The 19,028-nt window shown below is 36.5% G+C and overlaps 1 protein-coding gene across 1 annotated transcript in view; it reads right to left on the reverse strand.

Annotated features, from left to right (window-relative positions):
- itfg1 (integrin alpha FG-GAP repeat containing 1) overlaps positions 1 to 19,028 on the reverse strand; it is a 181,951-nt gene that overhangs the window by 101,341 nt on the left and 61,582 nt on the right. The window contains exon 10 of the mRNA XM_015038579.1: positions 12,776 to 12,927. Coding sequence (XP_014894065.1) covers positions 12,776 to 12,927 — 152 coding nt within the window. The remainder of the gene's footprint in view (positions 1 to 12,775; positions 12,928 to 19,028) is intronic.

The raw sequence follows: 19,028 nt of genomic DNA on the forward strand, positions 1-19,028 counted from the left end.
AAGGGCCAAACGGTATATGATCTGTGTTTATTTTACAGCATGAAAAGTTTGAATGAGTGCTCATCCAAGACTGGTGATTCCATACTTTTTGCCAGGGGTTGTAATTGAAAGCAGGGGTGTGCTCAGCTGGTCCTCAAGGGTCAGAGTCCTCCAGGTATTAGACATGTCCCTGGTCCAACATAGCAGCTTTAAGTGGTTGAATTACCTCTTCAAGAGGCTTCAACAGATGTTAACCATCATTAGATTTAGGTGTGCTGAACCGGGGAAACAAAATACAACATGCAGGATGACGGTCCTTCAGGACTGACTGGGCACCACTGATTTAAAACCATGGAACAGAAATTTTATTTTAAAGAGAAAATTAAACAATTAAAGTGGCTATTGCGATTTATTATTATTATTATTATTATTTTTGCTTAAGTTTAAAAATCATTCATCTATTATCAAATATAAATGCTTACATTGGAAATTTCTTACATCCATCATTCATCCATTCATTCAAAACATTAATTTCCATCTGTGATATCATATTACATGTTTTCTATGTAGCATTGCACACATTTACTGTAATTACCCTACAGTAGTTTTATTAAAGTAAGTCAGTAGATAATTTATAACTGAGAAAGTAAAACAGCCTTTAAATGATACTATCTGTATTGCCATCTCTGCTGCCTTTCTATGCTATGCTAGCTGAGTATGCTATACTGTCTGTCCATGCATCCATCCAAAGAAAGGGTTGCAGGCTATAACACTTTTTCCACAAAGGAGCCAGCTGTGAATGTTCAGCTCCTTAGCTTGGCCACCGATGATGGCAGATAACCATTTTACTAGCAAGGGTAAGTTGTTTCTCTGTGCAGCGCATACACAAGTATGATTTACAATGCTAATACACTCTTCCAGAATTGGATTAGTTGGTTTTTACTGAGCAGTGTATTTACGAGAAGGCAAATAAAGTCAATTTTATTCATAGATTCTAAAGTTATACTGTCACAATATATTGACAGTTTCAGGAAATATGTAAAAAAACATAACAAAACAAACATATTTTTAATAAAAGTTACATATTCCAGCTTTAAACATTAAGGTTATTGGTGATGTCTTTAAACCTTGACGTTGTATATTTTATTACTTATAACATGGATACAAAATAAAACTGGTTTGGTTTTGTTATTTTGTGTAGCATGTTTACTGCAAAGGCACAGACAGAATAGATTAGATGTATCCTTTAACTGAGGACGGGAGGCTTGTCAGGCGGGGTTAACATTATTCTGTAACTGTCAGACACCGAGCCTGACCTACAGCCTGAATAGTTCTACACATAAATGTGTCTAAATGTGGGCTGTGCAGATGTGCCACATTTCTCCAAGGCTTTCCCTGTCTCTGCACTGATTCGTGAACCTCGGCAAAGACAGCTACGATAATTGAAGGTGGATCGTACAGGACAATAGCAGTTCTGGTCTCTGGGATTTGGCGTCGCCAGTAATCAGCTGCACGGAGCATACAGTGCATGTGACACGCTGTCATGTAGCATCGGGAGGTACAACAGAAATCACTTAAGTTCAGCTGTCTCCATCTGTGACCTCATTTTGTATTCCAGAAATAGCTTCATCACACCTCATACTGCTACATGCATACTGGGCTACATGGGATGCTAACGCTCCTGCCAGCATGCACGTTTGTTTGCAGAGGAGCCTGTCGGAGGGCAAGGTGCGACATTTAAACCGTTCCTTTTATGACGAAGGGGTGTGAGGGCTTCTTTTAAAGCCGGACCAGACCATTTCCACATCAAACACTCCGGGACCAGCAGGATGTGCTTTCTTCCTGAGGGCAACGGATCAATAGCGTATTTGTGTGCGTGCCTGTGACCTCCAGTGAATTTAAAGGATACTTTAGGGCCCTCAAAAAAATGCTAAGCTTACTTTGTGGTACAGAACTGTTGTTAGTACAAAAATCAAGTAAAATCTTTCAATGCTGATGCAGGAAAAAGCATAATTTCAATTGTAAACTGTAGAAGTCCAAAAAGCAGGAAGTGTTGGAATTAAACTTTCACTGTTTGCAGCATGAAACCATCACCGCTTCCATTTAAGTGGCAACTTTGTTAAAAACCTACAACAGTGTTTATTTTTTATCTCTGGAACAAATCTGCAAGATACTATCAGCTTGTTGTCTGATATAAAAAAAAACAAAAAAACTTTTTGTTGTATTTACAAGACTCTTATTTTGTTGCCTGTGAGCTGCGAGCAGACTCTGATTGCACACAGGGATAGAGAATTAGGTTAAGGATGGAAACAATGGGCTGGAAAAGTGAATCAATTTATAACTGCCATCCAAGCAGCGGCAGAGACTCTCAACAGGGCGGATGCTAACTGTAAACCAAGTATAAAGCGGCCCACATAGCTCCCGTCTGACTCCACTACTTAGCCTAGTTCATTTCCATCATCAGTCTTCAAAAACCTCCTCCTCAATAACAAAATTAAAAAGAATAAAATAAAAAAACTGTTTGAGGTTTCTTTTTTTTGAAACACACACATGTTTTTGTCCTATTTCCTGACTTGTATTGGACCATTTCCAACACAAGTCGCATCACTTTCATGTGGAAATCCTTATATAAATGCGCGTGGTAAAATTGAAACCTATAGGTTTGAAAAAGTGGCCAATTTAAAAGTTTCACTTTTCAGTTGCTATGTGCCCACTGTTCTTCCTGTAGAAGACTGAGAAGCTGACTTTAATAAAATAAATACTGTAACCTGAAACCCCAAAAAAGAAAAAATATCGTTAGTCTCTAACGTCTGAGAGCAGAGGCTATTTTAAAATGTTCATGCTGAAAACACCAATGGAGAGACAATGAAATGTTTACATGGAACAGCATGGTAAAGTTTGAGTTAAGACCCAGAAAAACAAATGTTATTGGTGTACGAACATCAAACAATCCCATCATAACATGTTGGTTTGTTGGAGCACATGGTTTCCACCAGCGTATTATAAGCCTGGTGGGTCACCAGGCTTCACTTGTGCACCCGCCAGACTAAGCAATGCTTGGTTATTATTATTTTTACATATACACCAGTAACAGTGATAGCAAAGACGGGTTAAAGAGTCTCTTTAGTAAGAACCACAATGGCAACATAGCATGGTCAGTATAGGGTGACTGAGATCAAGTGTTATTTTTTATTCACCGGGTCGCTCTAACAACCGCCTGTCTTTACCCGTCTACACCATAAAACCCTCAGCGAATGAAGTGAGAAGTCATGGATAAATTTTGAACACTTTAATTAGGATAAAATAACTGAAGTGCAAAAAATGTATAAATGGCTTAGCAAGTTTTCTGGAGGAAACTCTGGACTGTGATGGGAAAAAAAACAAACATTTTTCAGTATATTCAAGTCTTTCCACGAATCATTTATCATACAGTCGTGTTCAAATTAGAAGCTTTGTTTATTTAAGGGACGGTTAAAACATTGACGTCATTGCTGATTGTCTTTCTTTTCTGTCATTGTATTAACATTATTAAAATGTATTCTTGTATAGAGTAGCTCACAATCGTCAGTATCTTAGTGGATTTTATAAGCAGCTCCCTGTTCCCACTTACAATTCTTATGAAGCAGTGAGGGTGAATTTTGGGTTTACACACACCACTTGGGTATATTGGCTTGTAGTCCGCTGAACAAAAAATGATGCAACACAATGTGTCGGTCTTTATATTTAATCAATATTAAAAATAACATTACATACACCCTAACACATTACAATGCAGGACTCTGTAGCTTCTATTTTTATTGTCAGTGAATATCAACTCTAAATATGTTCCAGTTGGAGGCACAAATGTTATGGAATGACTAATTCAGCAACACATCAGAGCATATGTGATTGTAACATCCGAGGTGAGGCTTTTATTTACCTCGGTTTTCATTCTTCAATTCAACATCTGTCTTGTCGACATAATGAAATAAAGACAGTCTTCCCTTCTGTCTTTTTGCATGCACAGACCCCCTCATTCAATCCCTAAGAGGCCTTTAAAGCCTTAACAGGAAAGATTTAATTAGTTTTTAAAGTAAATGGGTGAGAAAAAAAGTCATTATGTTTATGCTGAATGGCAGCAGTGCTTTGAAAAGGGAGAATCTCTAGTGGCTGTTGTTGGAAGACTAGGGTTTGCCTGTACAGTGGGGAAAATGGGGAGGGGAAAAAAGCAAATGAATGTCCAAAAGCTGATTACTTAGCAAGTATGTCAAGTAGTTGATGGATTGGATTGATAACCTATGAACTGTTTTTGACAGATAAGGGTTGTCTCTGTTCAGGGGAAGGACAAGGAGAACACAGACTTATGAGTTATTTCTAGGATAAATGAAAAATGATACGTCTGAATGGAATTAGGACCTGGAGTCTTTGACAGCTTGCTTAATATTTACACAGAGGAGGCAGCAGTAACCAGAAGTGAGAAAGTTAGACAAAGAGGACAGGATGAAGTGTCTACTACACACACAAAAACAGAATAATCTGATAAATCATCTAGATGAAGTAGGAGTATATCTGAATAGTATTGGTATTGGCCAATATTCGCTGTAATATTTAATATCGGCCATTCCGTCAATATAACTTACCAACATAAAACGTGTTTTTATATGACAAACCAGTGATGATGCCTACAGCTCAGCACAACCTCAAATTTGCACTATTTCGTGTTGTTGTTGTCTTGGAGAGCGAATGTCATGAATAAATTTGACAATAAACATAAAGCAAGTTGAAAGTGTTATTTTCAGCTTCATTTTTAGCATTTAGTAACAGGCTAAATTGACAAAGACAATGCAGTATTTTAATTCCACAGTAGAGAAAGTCATATAATTTCAATAAGTAGGTACAGGAAAAAAAATATTGTATTGGTATCGGTTATCGGCCAAATGAGTTTGAGTATATTGGAATATATCGTCCAATTGTGCATCCCTAACATAGACCAATAGTTTTCACACATTGTGCTGTTTGGTGAGAAATATTTCGAGCAAAGAAGCCAAATTAACTAGACACAATATGTTTTTTTTTAATCATTGAATCAATTCCGGGTTTTTCACATTTTTCCACTAAGCTGAAAAACTGTATTGTGGAATCACCAGTTCTTCTGTCCTTTATGTCTGTTAATGATAAAAACGGCTCTGCTTCAAAAACAAATGGCGTCGGTGAAACTGAAGCATTACCGACCCCCAAACACATTAGGACAACCTTTAAGAGCACCATTTTATGGACGTGCAAGTAAAAATTAATACTATTTGGTTACAAAAAAAAATAAATAAATAAATCTGAGCTGACTGTAGAAAAAAAGAGGATCCAAGCCAATTAAGAGCTCATCTGCTGCATCAGCTCTTTTTTTTGGGGGGGAAAAACATCAGCAGCTCTGAGCATCTGTACCTATTACCAGCAGCACACTTTACTCTACTTGTGGTTAAAACTCATGGTCACAGACACAAAGTACATCTATACACCATCTGCATAAACATGTCTATTTGGACTAATAATTATTCTGAGCAGACAGAAATCCAGATACCAAAAATGAATATAGAAAGAAAAGATTTGTCAATTTTCTGTCTTTTTTTCTGAATCATAAAGCTCAGATATTGATTAGTAGAGGAGATAATTTTGCAGGTGCTTCACAATATGAAATATACTTTCATTTATGAATTGATCTCAGTTAAACACAAGCAATTCATCTCATCTCTTAAGTTTTATTTCTCATTTCTTCTGTATTATTCTTCCTTTCTCATCCTATGTAATTCTGTTTAACAGAATTAATTGATCCATTGCATATTTGTTTACCTGGTAGTGTATTGATTTATTATTATCATAACTATTACCTGTTTATTACCTTGTTATTTTGAATTCTTTACAGGCTGATGACAGTGTCAATGTTATGTCTTTCAGTTCACCATCACTGTTTACACAAGCGGTCATTCATTCATTACCCTGCAGTATTTTTACCCCCTTTTCACCAATGTGACTTTGTTATGCATCCTTGTACTGTAATCTATAACAAATAAATAAATAATAAAAATGTTTTGCATTATCATGGCCTCAATCCATTGGGAAAAAACTGCAATAAAGTGGAAACTTATCTATGGATTTCTATTATTGAATTGCATTGATTGCATATTTAATAAACTTCATTCAAACAATGTCGTGCTGGTTCTAATTAGTTCATTGACTACGATTGTGATTCTAAGGCCAAATTAATATTGACATCAGCCAACAACTGTGGAAAACATAAATCTTAAACATCTAGATATGGTGCCATGCATCATGGCCTGTTCCAGCCACAAACTTAGACCGACTTTATTTTTGTTTTGGATGGAATCAAACATAATGGTGAAGTGGTAGGAAAATCATAATTTGTTTATCAATAAGAAAGCTGAAATTTGTGCCGTGAACTTTAGTAGATAACAGAGCGTATTTAGGACTCGGTCTCGCTCTGATTTTTTTCTCCTCTATTCTATGCTGTGAAACAGCTCAGGCTCAGTCTGACTGGATGAAGTGTGTCTGTAAACATCCATCTTTAACTCTGATGCTGTAGTTGTAGTGTTAGCTGCATGTTAGTGGGTTGCTGACGTGCTTGCTGAAAATGAACCTCCAGTCCAAACTTTAATCACCAACAGGTTTCCTTCTACTGTTGCCTCGTATTTAGCTCCATCCATGTCCTCGTTCACTATCCTTCCAACATTGACATTTTCTTTTTTTAATCAAAAATCGTAATGAAACCGTAACAACTATGGGTCTTTAAAAGCTGAAAGCTGTCCGGATGACGATCTGACTGTTGTTTTCATTTGCTGCAGCGTTATAAGCCGATGTGCACATAGGACACATGCGAACATGTGATTATATCCAAGTCACTTGAGGCAGATCAGACTTTCAAACTGCTCTTTAATCAGTGTGTGGTGCAATGCAGAGAAGTAAGAAAAAAACCCCACATGATTGCAGCTGAGGATAATCCCATTCTATGAGGGCTGCTGACTGACGTATCCGATCGTATATCACACACACACAAGCAGATGCACACAGGCGGTTTAAGCGTGACCTGTAGTTGATGTGGTGTAATATTTACTGATGTTCCCCAACAGCACTGGAGCGGCAGCTGGTAGAGACTTCTGTCCAATCACACGTCAAACTCCAGCCGTACCTTTGACACTTGTCAAAGGGTTTTGTTGGTAATACAGAGGCAGACGGTTGCATAATGCATGCAACATGATGCGGCTGTCCTCTGCCTGTCTGGTAACACTGCTCTGTCACATTCACTCATCGGTGTAGCGCTGCTAATGGCTACCAGCTGAAAGTATCTGGAGTTAACAGTGAGTATTCTTAATTTTCTGGAGAATATTCCTGAATATGGAGCTGCTGCTAATTTAATGAGCTTGTGTGTCTGCTCTCATTAATGCTTACATTAAAGGAGGTTGACTCTCTTTGTCAAACACCGTCACTTATTTAATATGATGATGGAAGTTTACAAAGTGCATGGAAAAAGTTATGCTTTAAAAATGTTCTTCCCAATTTCTGACTGTTAATTTATTTCCATAATCAGCTGTGGTGCTCCTGGTGGCAGCATGTTGGAGTAGCTCTGTTAGGTTGATTTCGTTCTGTGATTTATAAACTAACAACAATATTTTAGGGTGTTTTCACACCTGATAGTCCAGTAGACTCGAGTTGGGAACCAAAATTGCAACCACACCAGAGTTCACTGCAGACCAAAACCTAGGTTTTTAGGCTGACCAAACTTCACCTTTTTGGTCCACATCAGAGTTCGATTGCTCATTCACAGCTCCCCAACTGAACCAGTCTTTCCAGGCAAATGAACTGGAGTTTGATTACAGCAGACTAAACATGGCTCGTGTGAACGCAACCTTAAAGCCAGTGTAAGGACTTCAGAACTGGGGTGATGTGCTCCATCCTCCTGGTTTTAGTGAAAACGCGACCAGCAGCGTTCTGGGTGTATAATAGGTTCTGTAATTCTAGCCTCTAGCTGCCCACTGAAGTGGTCACGCTGCAACATTTACACAGTCAAGAACTGTGTTTTATCCATAGGAATCTTGTGAAACATTCTCGAACAGATAAAATCATAAAAGAGAAAAAGCAGAATAAAAAAAATATCTACTTTTATAGCGCTTTACCTCACAGTGTGTGTGTGTCAATGTCTCTTTCATTATGCCGGTTCACTCGTCCCCAGCGTCCCACAGTGCTTGTTTTTCTGCAAACAGAAACATCTACAAGGCTTCCTCTCACCAGCCATGTACTATTTGTTGTGATGATCATCTGTTTGAGCGTGTTTGCCTGCATGTGCAAGACGCAGCAAGACAGGCAGAGAGAGAGTCACCGTCTGTTCTGTGACCTGGATATAACGCGGATCCTCAGGACACGAGTCGTATAGAGCTTTCGCTGAAACACATCGATACTGACACAAATATACAGATTCACCCACATCTTCAGTCTGCCCCGTCGTTCTTAATGAGCCTTTGCAGAAGCGCTGACACAGAACTTGTCTCTTATGTAGAGGTGAACTATTACATTACATGAAAAAAAAAAAAAAGCTGTGTTATTAGTTTGGTGCCTCTTTGTAAAAAGTATTCATATCCCCTAAGACTTTTCACATTTTTTTCATGTTGCAACCATAAATCTCTGTATATTTTAGTAGGATTTTCTGGGAGAACACAAAGTGGCTCATAATTTTGACAAAGAAAGAAAAGGATTACATGGTTTCCAAAATTACTTGGAATTTAACAGTAAATAAAATCCAGTCCGCCTTTACAAGTCATCATCCTTACCAAATATAGTCCACCTGTGTGTTATATAATCTCAGGGTAAGAGTTGCTATGAGGCTTGTTAAGCTCTCAGCACTTTCACAGTCTTCACAGGTTTTGAAAATACATGGAGTTCACACTTTCAGGCCGGTTTCTGCAGATTTTGGTTTCATGGCGGAAAAAGTGGGGATCACTGACTTTTGGTCAAAACGACTAAAGCCAACCTAACACATCGAAAGCGACGGCACAAAGGTTTTACAAGCACACCATAGGTGGCGGTAATACAAGATATAATTCTGTTTTCATGTCATAAAATAGAGCCATGCCATTTGAAATACTTTCGGTTTATCTCACAAGCTGATTGTGTTTCTTGATGTTATTATATTCCTGTTGAAAATTAGGAACATTTTTGAGGATGTTTGAACTGATTTCTGAAATTAACATGATTCTAAATGTTCTTTCCATCTTGATAGACAAGTGATATAATGTTTAGACTATATTATTTAAACAAAAAATGTAAAGTTCATATTAATTTGATTTCAACTGAAATCAATTTTCTTAATTATATTAAGAAAATTATATTTTCTTAATATAATTCAGAAAATTATATTAAGCCCCGACTGAAATACTTTATTTCACAAATTAATCAAATTTGTCAATTTAACAGCATTTTTGCCGTTTGGATTATTTTAAAACGACTATTCATTATTTACTCTAGTTTATTCTTCAATGACTGTTTTTCTCCTTTGTATGATTTAGTTTCTTTTTCATCACCATGCAACTGTAATTAGGTGATAGCTTGTTTAATCCAAACTGTTATGTAGCTTTTTAATTTATTTATTTTTTCGGAAAGTAAGTAAGAAACTGTTCTAGAGCCGATTTTCTTTTGTCCCAGGTGGTTGACACATTAACAGTATGCTGTCAAACCTTTAAATAAGCTGTATTAAAACTAACAGGGGAAAAACAGGGAAAAAAACAACAACTTTAAAATGTTGTTTTATTTCTTAATAGCACAAAAAACGTTTAAGTTTTTAACTTAAACTTTAAGAAAAAACACAACGGAGCAGCTCTAGAAGGTGACCTACACACTCCTCGACAACATTTCAGTTTTAGTTTAATTTATTCCACTCGCTGCGTCCATCCGCTCATTGTTCTATTGTTTCCAGTAGATTACTTTCATCTCACACCCTCTGCTTTTCTGCTGTGAACAGTTAAATCAGTATTCATTTTTTGCTGGGAGGTGAAGTGAACTGGCAGAACTTTTATCTGAAATAAGCTATAAATAACTAATTGAAAGGATAAAGAGAAAGCTGTAATGTAGTGGAGGAGTGAAAGACAGAGAAACAAAGACGAAGAAGAGGGACTTAAAATAGATCAGTTATGGGTGGTCCAAATATTTGGTTAGCTGAAAGCCTCTTGGCAGACAAAGAAGGAGAGAAAAAAAAACAATCAAAGATAGAGCAAAGCTTTCGTGCATGATGAGCGTCAAAGTGAGAATAAAACAGATATTTTCCCAGCAGAGAAAAAATAAACATCAGATCACCTGATGAAACTATATAAACATTCTAGGTTTGTGAACGGAAATTGTTGTTGTGAGTGAAAAGTGTGAAACGCGACTTGATATCAGAGTTTTTTAGTTTGAGGGGGAACATCCAGAACTATATGCATTCATCCAAGAATTTATCCTTTTATCCTGTCCTATGAATATTAAAATATTCAGAAAGCATCTTAAAAGACATGTAAAGGTAACAGCAACTTGCTGAATGGGAAGAATTTGAAGGGCCTTCAGACATATGGAGCCAATAAAACGACCAGGATGGAGAGGTTGATGTCTATGTGCTCATTACAGAGGTAAGTAGCCATAAATGTCCGTCACACCAAAACTAATTTACACCAAAAGAACATCTTGTGTTGAGTTCCGACCAAGAGTGACACATGTACAGGTTGAATTTAATAACATTTATATATAAAAAACATTTTTTATAAAAGCTACCTACTGCTGCTTTAAGACAGTAATTTGTGATAAAGCTTCACTTCTGTATGTACAACAGACAGACCTCCGGTCCTTTCTTTGAATGTTGATGTTGTGTAATCCAATGCTATAGATGAAGTATGATTCCATTCAAAGCTTTGCAATGAAGATGCTCCAAGCACAAGATTTCAAAGCTCAGGCTTAAAATGAGAATCAAATGGAAAAAGGGAAATAGAAAAATAGAGAGGCAATAGCTGCTAGGATAAGAGCGAGTGAGATGGAACTCCTCTTCAAACACAAAAAGTTAAGCTCAACACGACTTACTTGTGATTATATAGTGCCTGTTTTAGAATCTGGGGTCCAGAGGTATTTGTCTTTAGCTCCGGCTCAACTTTATCCCATCTCTAGCGTAATAAGCACAAGCAGGCACACTCTCTATTACTCTCTGTCTTACACGGAAATCAGTATGCATGGACAATCACGGCTCTGACCCCTGCAACTATCTTATCTTCATCTCTGAGGACAGATAATCCACATAAGTCCTTCAACAAATACATACGTCCCGTTCCTGATGCGCATGGCACTCGTGCGCCGGAGCGCGGTGCAGGAATTCTTTAAAGGGCCGGTTTATCGGGCTGAGAAAAGTCAGCGAACAAGTTCACCTTAGCTGTCTGTTCTCCTGCTTTTCTGTTCAGATTAAATTGAGAGAAATTGGTTTTTGCTCCCAAGTCTGAGATTGGGGTTTGATCTCCGAGCGATCTGTGGAATTAAGTCGCTTGTTGTTTGCACACACACCAACATGACGACTCTGTTTGTAAGTAAAAACCAGAGGAGACGCTAAAATTAACAGGAAGAAGAACTGTTAGATCGAGTACATTCATTTCATAGTAGTCAGTGCAATACGCGTAGCCTGAACAGGATGATTTTTGTGAAAGTAAAATAAAAACAGAAACATTTGTAATTTGCGGAAGCCTTAACAATTTGCATAAGCTCCTTAAGTATGTATTTGGATTTATTAAGCTCTGATCCGTGGCGTTTTGTGTTCCCAGTTTGCAGCAGCTAAAATTATCTTGTCAAAGGGAGAAATATTTCACGGCAAAATTAAATTATAAGGAATTAGACGACGTACATCAAAATGAGGATGATTTGGATTTGTGCAGCTATCCAAACTGACCTAGGCCAAAGTGAAAAACTACATGTTGTTTGGGTTCCTACAGTTTTTTTTTCCCAAGCTCCCACCTTCCCAGACTCAATTTCTAGGTTTTCTTTCTGCATTTTTTTTCTATCATCATGAGAAGTGGAGGACAAAACGTTCACCTTAAACAATTTTTACCCTGTGCATGGTCTGGCAGGGTCGCACTGACCCCGCATGAGGTTTTAGGATTTTTTAGCATTAAGATCAAAACAGCATCTCACTTTGCACTTTGACTAAGCCACTCCAAACCTTCATTTTTCTGACTAACTGTTAGATAACCTAAGTGTGCTTAAGCTTAAGGTAACAAACTGATGGCCATTCATTTACCATCAAAGTTTTTAAATCAACTTTTTTAAGGCAAATGCAACAGCCTGCAAGTCTTTATTAGCAGGATACACAATATTTTCCTCAAAGTCTTCAAGTTTCACCAGTCAGTAGTTTCTCCATTTGATGGTTCTCACTATGGTTCAAATGACTCCAACACATTAGACTGACTGAAAACTGTTGATAGTTTGGTTTGGTTTCTCATCTGTTTTTCTCAGTTCCTAGATCGAGGCATCATGCGTTGCTTCTTTAGATCTTTTTGTCTACTTCATGTTGTCAAATGGTTTCTGTCTCTTGTATAGTTTTTTACCCCTTTAATAAATGAGTTGAAAATATGCAAAAATTATTTTTGATGATCTGAAATGGCTAAACACAACTAAAAAACTAAATCAGTACAAATGTCAAAGCTGATTAAAATTTTTTTACAGCATTGTCTATTTGTAAAGAATGATGTGAAGCATGGACCTTCATTTTTCACCAGAAAACTGAGAACACTGATAGGTTTTCTCTTCTGACCTGCCGCTGGTGTTGCGAAGGATCACTAGTGCATCAGGGAAGCCGTCCAGGTTGTAGTCGCCGAGATGCAGGACCACTGGATGGGTGGGGTCTCCTGATACAAAGCCCCAAACGGTGTCCCTGTGCTTGAAATCGGACAGGACCGGCACCCACTGGAAAAACAAAAACATACAATTTAATACCTTATTGAGTCTTTAAAATGAGATTTGTCTCTACCATAGACATAAAAAAACAATTATACTATTGGGATATTGCGAACTTTATGGACTTTTAATCTCACACTTTTAACTTTTCAACTTCAAGTGGCGATGTTGTAATCCTCCCTGTATGCTTTTTGTTGACTATCTTGTCCATCACATGGTCACCAAGTAACCATACAGGCAAAACAATTATTAATTATCTAGATATTTTTGATAATTTTCATTTCAATAAGGTTCTGCAAAGTGACTGGTGAAGGTTTAACAATCAGTTAAAGGGGCAGTATTGTGTGTTTTCCAGCCACATAGTATCATTTTATACCACAAGCAAGAAACTATATTACCTTCAGTTGTTAATGCAAAATCATTACGGCTAATTGAAACTGGGCCTCTGTCTCTTTAAGAAACTCCTGCTCTTTCTGAAACTCTGAGTTCAGGAAGTCATCACAACATGGCTCCTCCATTAGCCCTTTAGCAATGTTTTTACCAACACATTAGTGTGTTTTAAAAATTTTTTTCTAATTTTTTACACAAAAAGTATAGTGCATATAGCATGTCAATAAACAATTCATAAAGTATTTCGAACTGAGAAACTGTAGAAAATCATAACTGCATTACTTTGAAGAAAATAAGATGATTGGTTTGTTTAATAACTGAAAATATTAAACAAAACACAAAACAACAGAAGACACAAAAATAATGGATGTTATGATCACTTATAAGAAATACCACAACAAATCTCGTCCTTCTCTCAAACCCCCAAAAATCTATACTGTACAAAACAAGTTTTATTTGCTCTACTCGAGTAAAAATGCATTTCCATCACTGCATACTGTTTGTATGCGGTGATCCCAAAGAGACACAGAAGCAAAAAGCTGCAAATTTTAACTATTCATGAATGTTAAACAGGGAAAGCAGGTGCAGGAGAGAGTCACCAGAGACGCTCACCAGAACTGCCACTAACAGCTCTTAATAAGACACCATCAAGGGAAAGAAATGTTTAAAAAAAAAAATAAAATCAGCACAGAAAATGATGTCACCTCTGCAGGGCTCATAATTACAGCTGTGTAAACTGCAAAGACCCAGATACAGGTGGAGAATTAGCCGGTTTTGGTCCGTTTATAGGGCAGCTAGTTAACAGGTGGAAGTAATGCTGATCCAAACGTCAGCAGATTCTCATCGCTGAGTCATCAGCCTTTTCAAATGACACAAGCTGGGGGACCTAATCATTAATATTCACACTGAAATAAAGCCTTAAAAATATGATGATTTAATTAAAACTTCTAATAAAAATAATGATGGAAATTGAGCTATCATTTTAAAGTTTTTTTACATTTTTATTTGTCAGATTTCTGTTCCATAATGCATTAGGACAGTTCCCTGAAAATGACTTTTTTTTTTTGCATAGTTTTTCAACATGACAAATTATGCTTTTAGTTGGGGTGTAATGGTAAATATACACATACTGAATCATAACAGTAAACATTCACAAGTAGATGCGTTAAGGTGACAGGATGCATCACAGTGATCACAGCTTTCACCCAGGAGAGCCACGACTGAAAATGAAAACAAAGACACTTTCAAAAAATAACACCAGTACTAAGGTGACTGGTTATGATACAATGCAGGACGTTATAACCAACATTGCTACAGTTAAATAACACTAGCAAAATAACAAAACTGAATTTGGGAAAACATTTTCGTTAACTGAAATAAACCTAAACGGTAATTAATGGGGAAAAACTGTAACTAACTGGAACTATAATGTTTATTTGTAAAATTAACTAAAATGTGCTGAAATTATAATATCCTTTGTTTTTGTGTTTATAAATCTATTTATTAGTGTTTTGAACTGATGTGAAATAGATTTTTTCCCCCTCACACCAGCCGTTTACGTCAACTGTCAGTAAATGACAGTATTCCAACTTCCTCCTGGTGGCGCTATCACTAGTCTGCAAAAATAGCGACAGCAAAAGTTGGGAGAAAACGGTTGGTTGTTTAACAGAAACTGAATAGATTTTTGAAAATGTTAAGTTCTGTTGAGTATTAATTACCAACGCAATGAAATCACAACACTTTGACCTTTTTGAATTCTGCACCTAAAAATTAATCAGAGTATAAAAACCTAAAACTACTACTAGAACTATGAAAACTAAACAATATTTAAGTAACAACTAATAAAAAGTATCAAAAACACACTCTGAAAACTAATTAAAACTAACTGAATGAGATATCAAAAATCACAATGAAAAAGAAAACACCAAACTAATGAAAAACCCAGGTATTATAATATATATCATATTATATTATAACTCATCTACTGCTTTTAAATATGGTGTGTTATTTTCCAAGCTTGTAATGATACTATATGTGATAGTAGATGTAACAGAGCCATTTGTGAATATGCAACAAGCAATTATGAAATATTTCATTACCACAGGTTAATATGACATGACGTGTCTCAATAGAAGAGAATTACCCAGAATTACCAAAATGATTGATTCTTTGCTAAGTGCCACAATAATAAGTTTCCCCCCCCCCCTTTTTTTTTTTTACTTAATGTATTGAAACTTCCCTTAAATTCAGAAGTTTACATACGTTTCCTCAGTATTAGGTAGAACTGAATGACTTGGGTCAAGTGTGTTGTTAAAAGTGTAATTTTGGTTCGTTCCTCCTGACAGACCTATAATAACCAAACAGTTCAGTTACAGTTTCATCAGAAATCATGACATGTTTACAGAAATCGCAGAGTCTTTTTCTCTCAGTGTAAAAGCTGTGATCTGTCTTTTTATATTGCTCTTGGAGTAATGCCATCTTCCTTGGCTGATTTCAGTTTCAACTCATATCACTACAGCGCTTGTTTCACTTTATGACAACACTCTCTTATCAACTCCAGCCAGCATCTTCACACCGTCTTTTGCTTTTGTTCAATGGTAAATATGTACATTGAACCGAAAATGGACTGAATTTATATAATGTCGTTCCAGGCATGGTGGCCACTCAAAGGGTTTTACATCAGAGTGATGCAGCACTGGATTGTGGGAAGTTAAACTGAAGCAGAGAAGCAGTGAAGTCGGTGATGTGGTAATTTTTTTCAAAGGTTTTATTGTTAGGCCTATCACAATACATTTTCCTGCACAATAATTTGTCCCAGAAGTTGTTGCGACAAATGATAATGTTGTTTTGAGACAACTTTCCAGTAATATAATGGTAATGGCATAGTAAAGTCCGAACATTTTCTCAAATATTTATAAACTTTATATTCTAGTGAGTATCTAACACTGGAACTGGAAGATGTTTTTTATATCCAAAATAAATCAACAAAACAACAACAACAACAAAAAATAAGCTAAATTATGAAGTCTCTGTAAATAAAACTGTCCATCAACAAAATTGCTACTTGAGACCAAATCACCAGACTGAAGACTTTTGTCATGTTTTTTGGTAGAAAGAGAGAGAAAAACAATAAATCATGGCAAATAGAAATTACTGAGTTTGTTTTGATTTTTCATGCGATTGTTTTATTACATATAGCGACAGCCCTAGTTATTGGCCTTACCGGCAATATTAATATCCGATATAGGTATCGGCCCAGATTTTCATATCAGTGCATCCAAAAGCAGGATCAAGGTGTATTCACATTCACTGTCTTTTTTTCATTCTCTCTTACTTGGGAAATAGACAATTATTTTCCTAATGGAGCTGAAACAGGCAAAGTTAGTAGAAATCAATCAATCAAGTTTATTTATCACATTTCAGCAACATGGCAGTTCAAAGTGCTTTGCATCATAAAAACACAAAAAGGTCATAAAAATATGACATAGTCACCGATTGAGAAACCAGAGACAAACATTACATTTTGTTGAGGGCTATCGTCAAAATCATCGGTGTCAATCAAATATCTGGATAAATGTTCTAAACCCAGTATTAAGTATTTCTAGATTTTTTTCTGCTTGTACCAAACTGAAATCTTCAAACCAAAACCAAGGTACTCGGCAAAGTGTGACTGGTGCGTACTGCTGCACCGCCACAATGCAACTTAGATTCACTGCTGAGTCATTACTCTTTTCATTAAAGTTACAACCTCATAAACGAAGCCCCTGTTTTGCTCAAAATCATTGGAATAGTGCATTTATAAGCCCTCAAAGACAGTTACTTGAGAACCATGATTGGAGGTGTAATTGAGCTAAAGAGGAATGAACAAGTCACTTCCAAGCTGGATATTTTTTCTAGACTGAACTCTAATGAAATGCTGCTCTGTCTGGCTCTCATTAAGTGACCACTGAGTAATGTTGCAATGCGGTTTAAGGAGCTGCCTGTATGCCAGATGGACATAATGCTCAGCAATGATTACTGCCATAGCAGATAGAAGTGCTTGAGCTGACCATGCTGCAGATGCTGGCAGAGAGAAGAAAAGAGCGAGTGGGAGAGCTTTGAGGATGCTGCCAGTCTATTTGTTGGCAGAAGACGCAATGCTCATTCCGGATGGACATATTATTACGGTTTCTCCCACGCATAATCATAAATTTCCAAAGGTAAATCAATTAAAACTGGCAGTGAAAACGAGAAGATGCCAGTTATTTTTATGTCGCATTTCAGGCCGGCTGTTTCAAAGCAGTTATGAGAAGACGGATGAGGAAAGAAAAGACGGATGCACATTAAGTTTCCAATAAATATATGGCTCCGTTCCAGTTGTAGACTTAACTGGAAGCTCAGCTGTTAGTGACACATTACCTTCATAATCCACATTAGAATTATTTGGATTAGTGTCCACTGAGGAAATGGGAGTAATTTTCTCTAACATTGAGTATAAATGTTAACATACAAGAAGGTCAAGAAGAAAAAAAGCCTATGATTTAAAGACTGAATACATAAGAAAATGATAAAGGCTCTGATTCCTAGCAAGCCTAAAATAAGAGAACTGAGATACACAACAGCACACATGTTCACAGAAAACTGAGCTAATTAAGAGAAGTATGTTAAAATTAGAAAAGCCTTATGACCTTTTAGAGCTACTTTTAGCAGAAATACCTTGAAGTAACAGCTGATATAATCGACACACACAGAGAGGTCAAAGATAAATTAGTTCACAAATGAATTTAACGTATTTTAATGACAGGAATTAACTACAGGGCACGTGAAAAAAGGACATGGAAATGCATAGAAAGCTAAGAAACTCAATGAAATCTGTCAGATTTAGGAAAGCATTCCTGCTGCTATGTGTACATTAATATCAGCTTTTGGTGCAACTTAATCAGTCTTTAAGACTGTTATGGAGGAATCTTGTTCCACCTTTCTTTGCTTCAGAGCATCAGCTTTAGGAGGCGGAAGAAATTCATTTGAACAGGCACAGCTCTAAAGAGATTCTTAGCAATTTATGTAAAGATTACATTAAATGTTGTCATCTGCAGGTAAACCAGTTTTAAGTACTTGAGACACTTTATCTTTGCTATAAAACAGAACAATAATCCTTTTTGTAATAAAAAGTAAAAAAGTCATGTTCATACGGGCCAGTACTTGAACACGTTCATATTAATTAAGTACATAGATTTTAACATGCTAAAAAGTTTATATAAAATGTTCACCATTTTATATAAAATGCCATAAATATAATTAATGCCATTTTCTTTTTTTTCTCTATATGTTTCTGGTATGGTTATAAATCTGATTCAGAAGCAGCTTCTGAAAACAACAAGCCTAAAAAAGCATCTTAATGCTGAACATGTAGCAGCAGAACGTCCCCAATACTAATGTCTGTTTTCTCAGTCCACATTTGTAAAGAAGGATTTTTTTTTTCGAAGAACTTCCATGAATGATCAGCGCTTTCTGAGAACACTTCACAGCTGAATAGCACTTTGCATTAATCTGATGGTTGAGGAACCTAAATAAGACACAAAAAATATATTTGCTGATGAGCTCATATGTCTAATTACTGCTGCCAATAACTTAGCAGCAAAAAGGCTTTACTTATAGAAAATATTGTATTTGATTAAAATGTAACTAATTGTGAGGAATTACAGACCCTGCACTTCACTCAATGAAAAGCTTTGTTATCT

The sequence above is a fragment of the Poecilia latipinna genome, unplaced genomic scaffold (assembly GCF_001443285.1).
Source record: "Poecilia latipinna isolate Pla-1442-1.1 unplaced genomic scaffold, P_latipinna-1.0 Scaffold446, whole genome shotgun sequence".
NCBI classification, from domain to species: Eukaryota; Metazoa; Chordata; class Actinopteri; order Cyprinodontiformes; family Poeciliidae; genus Poecilia; species Poecilia latipinna.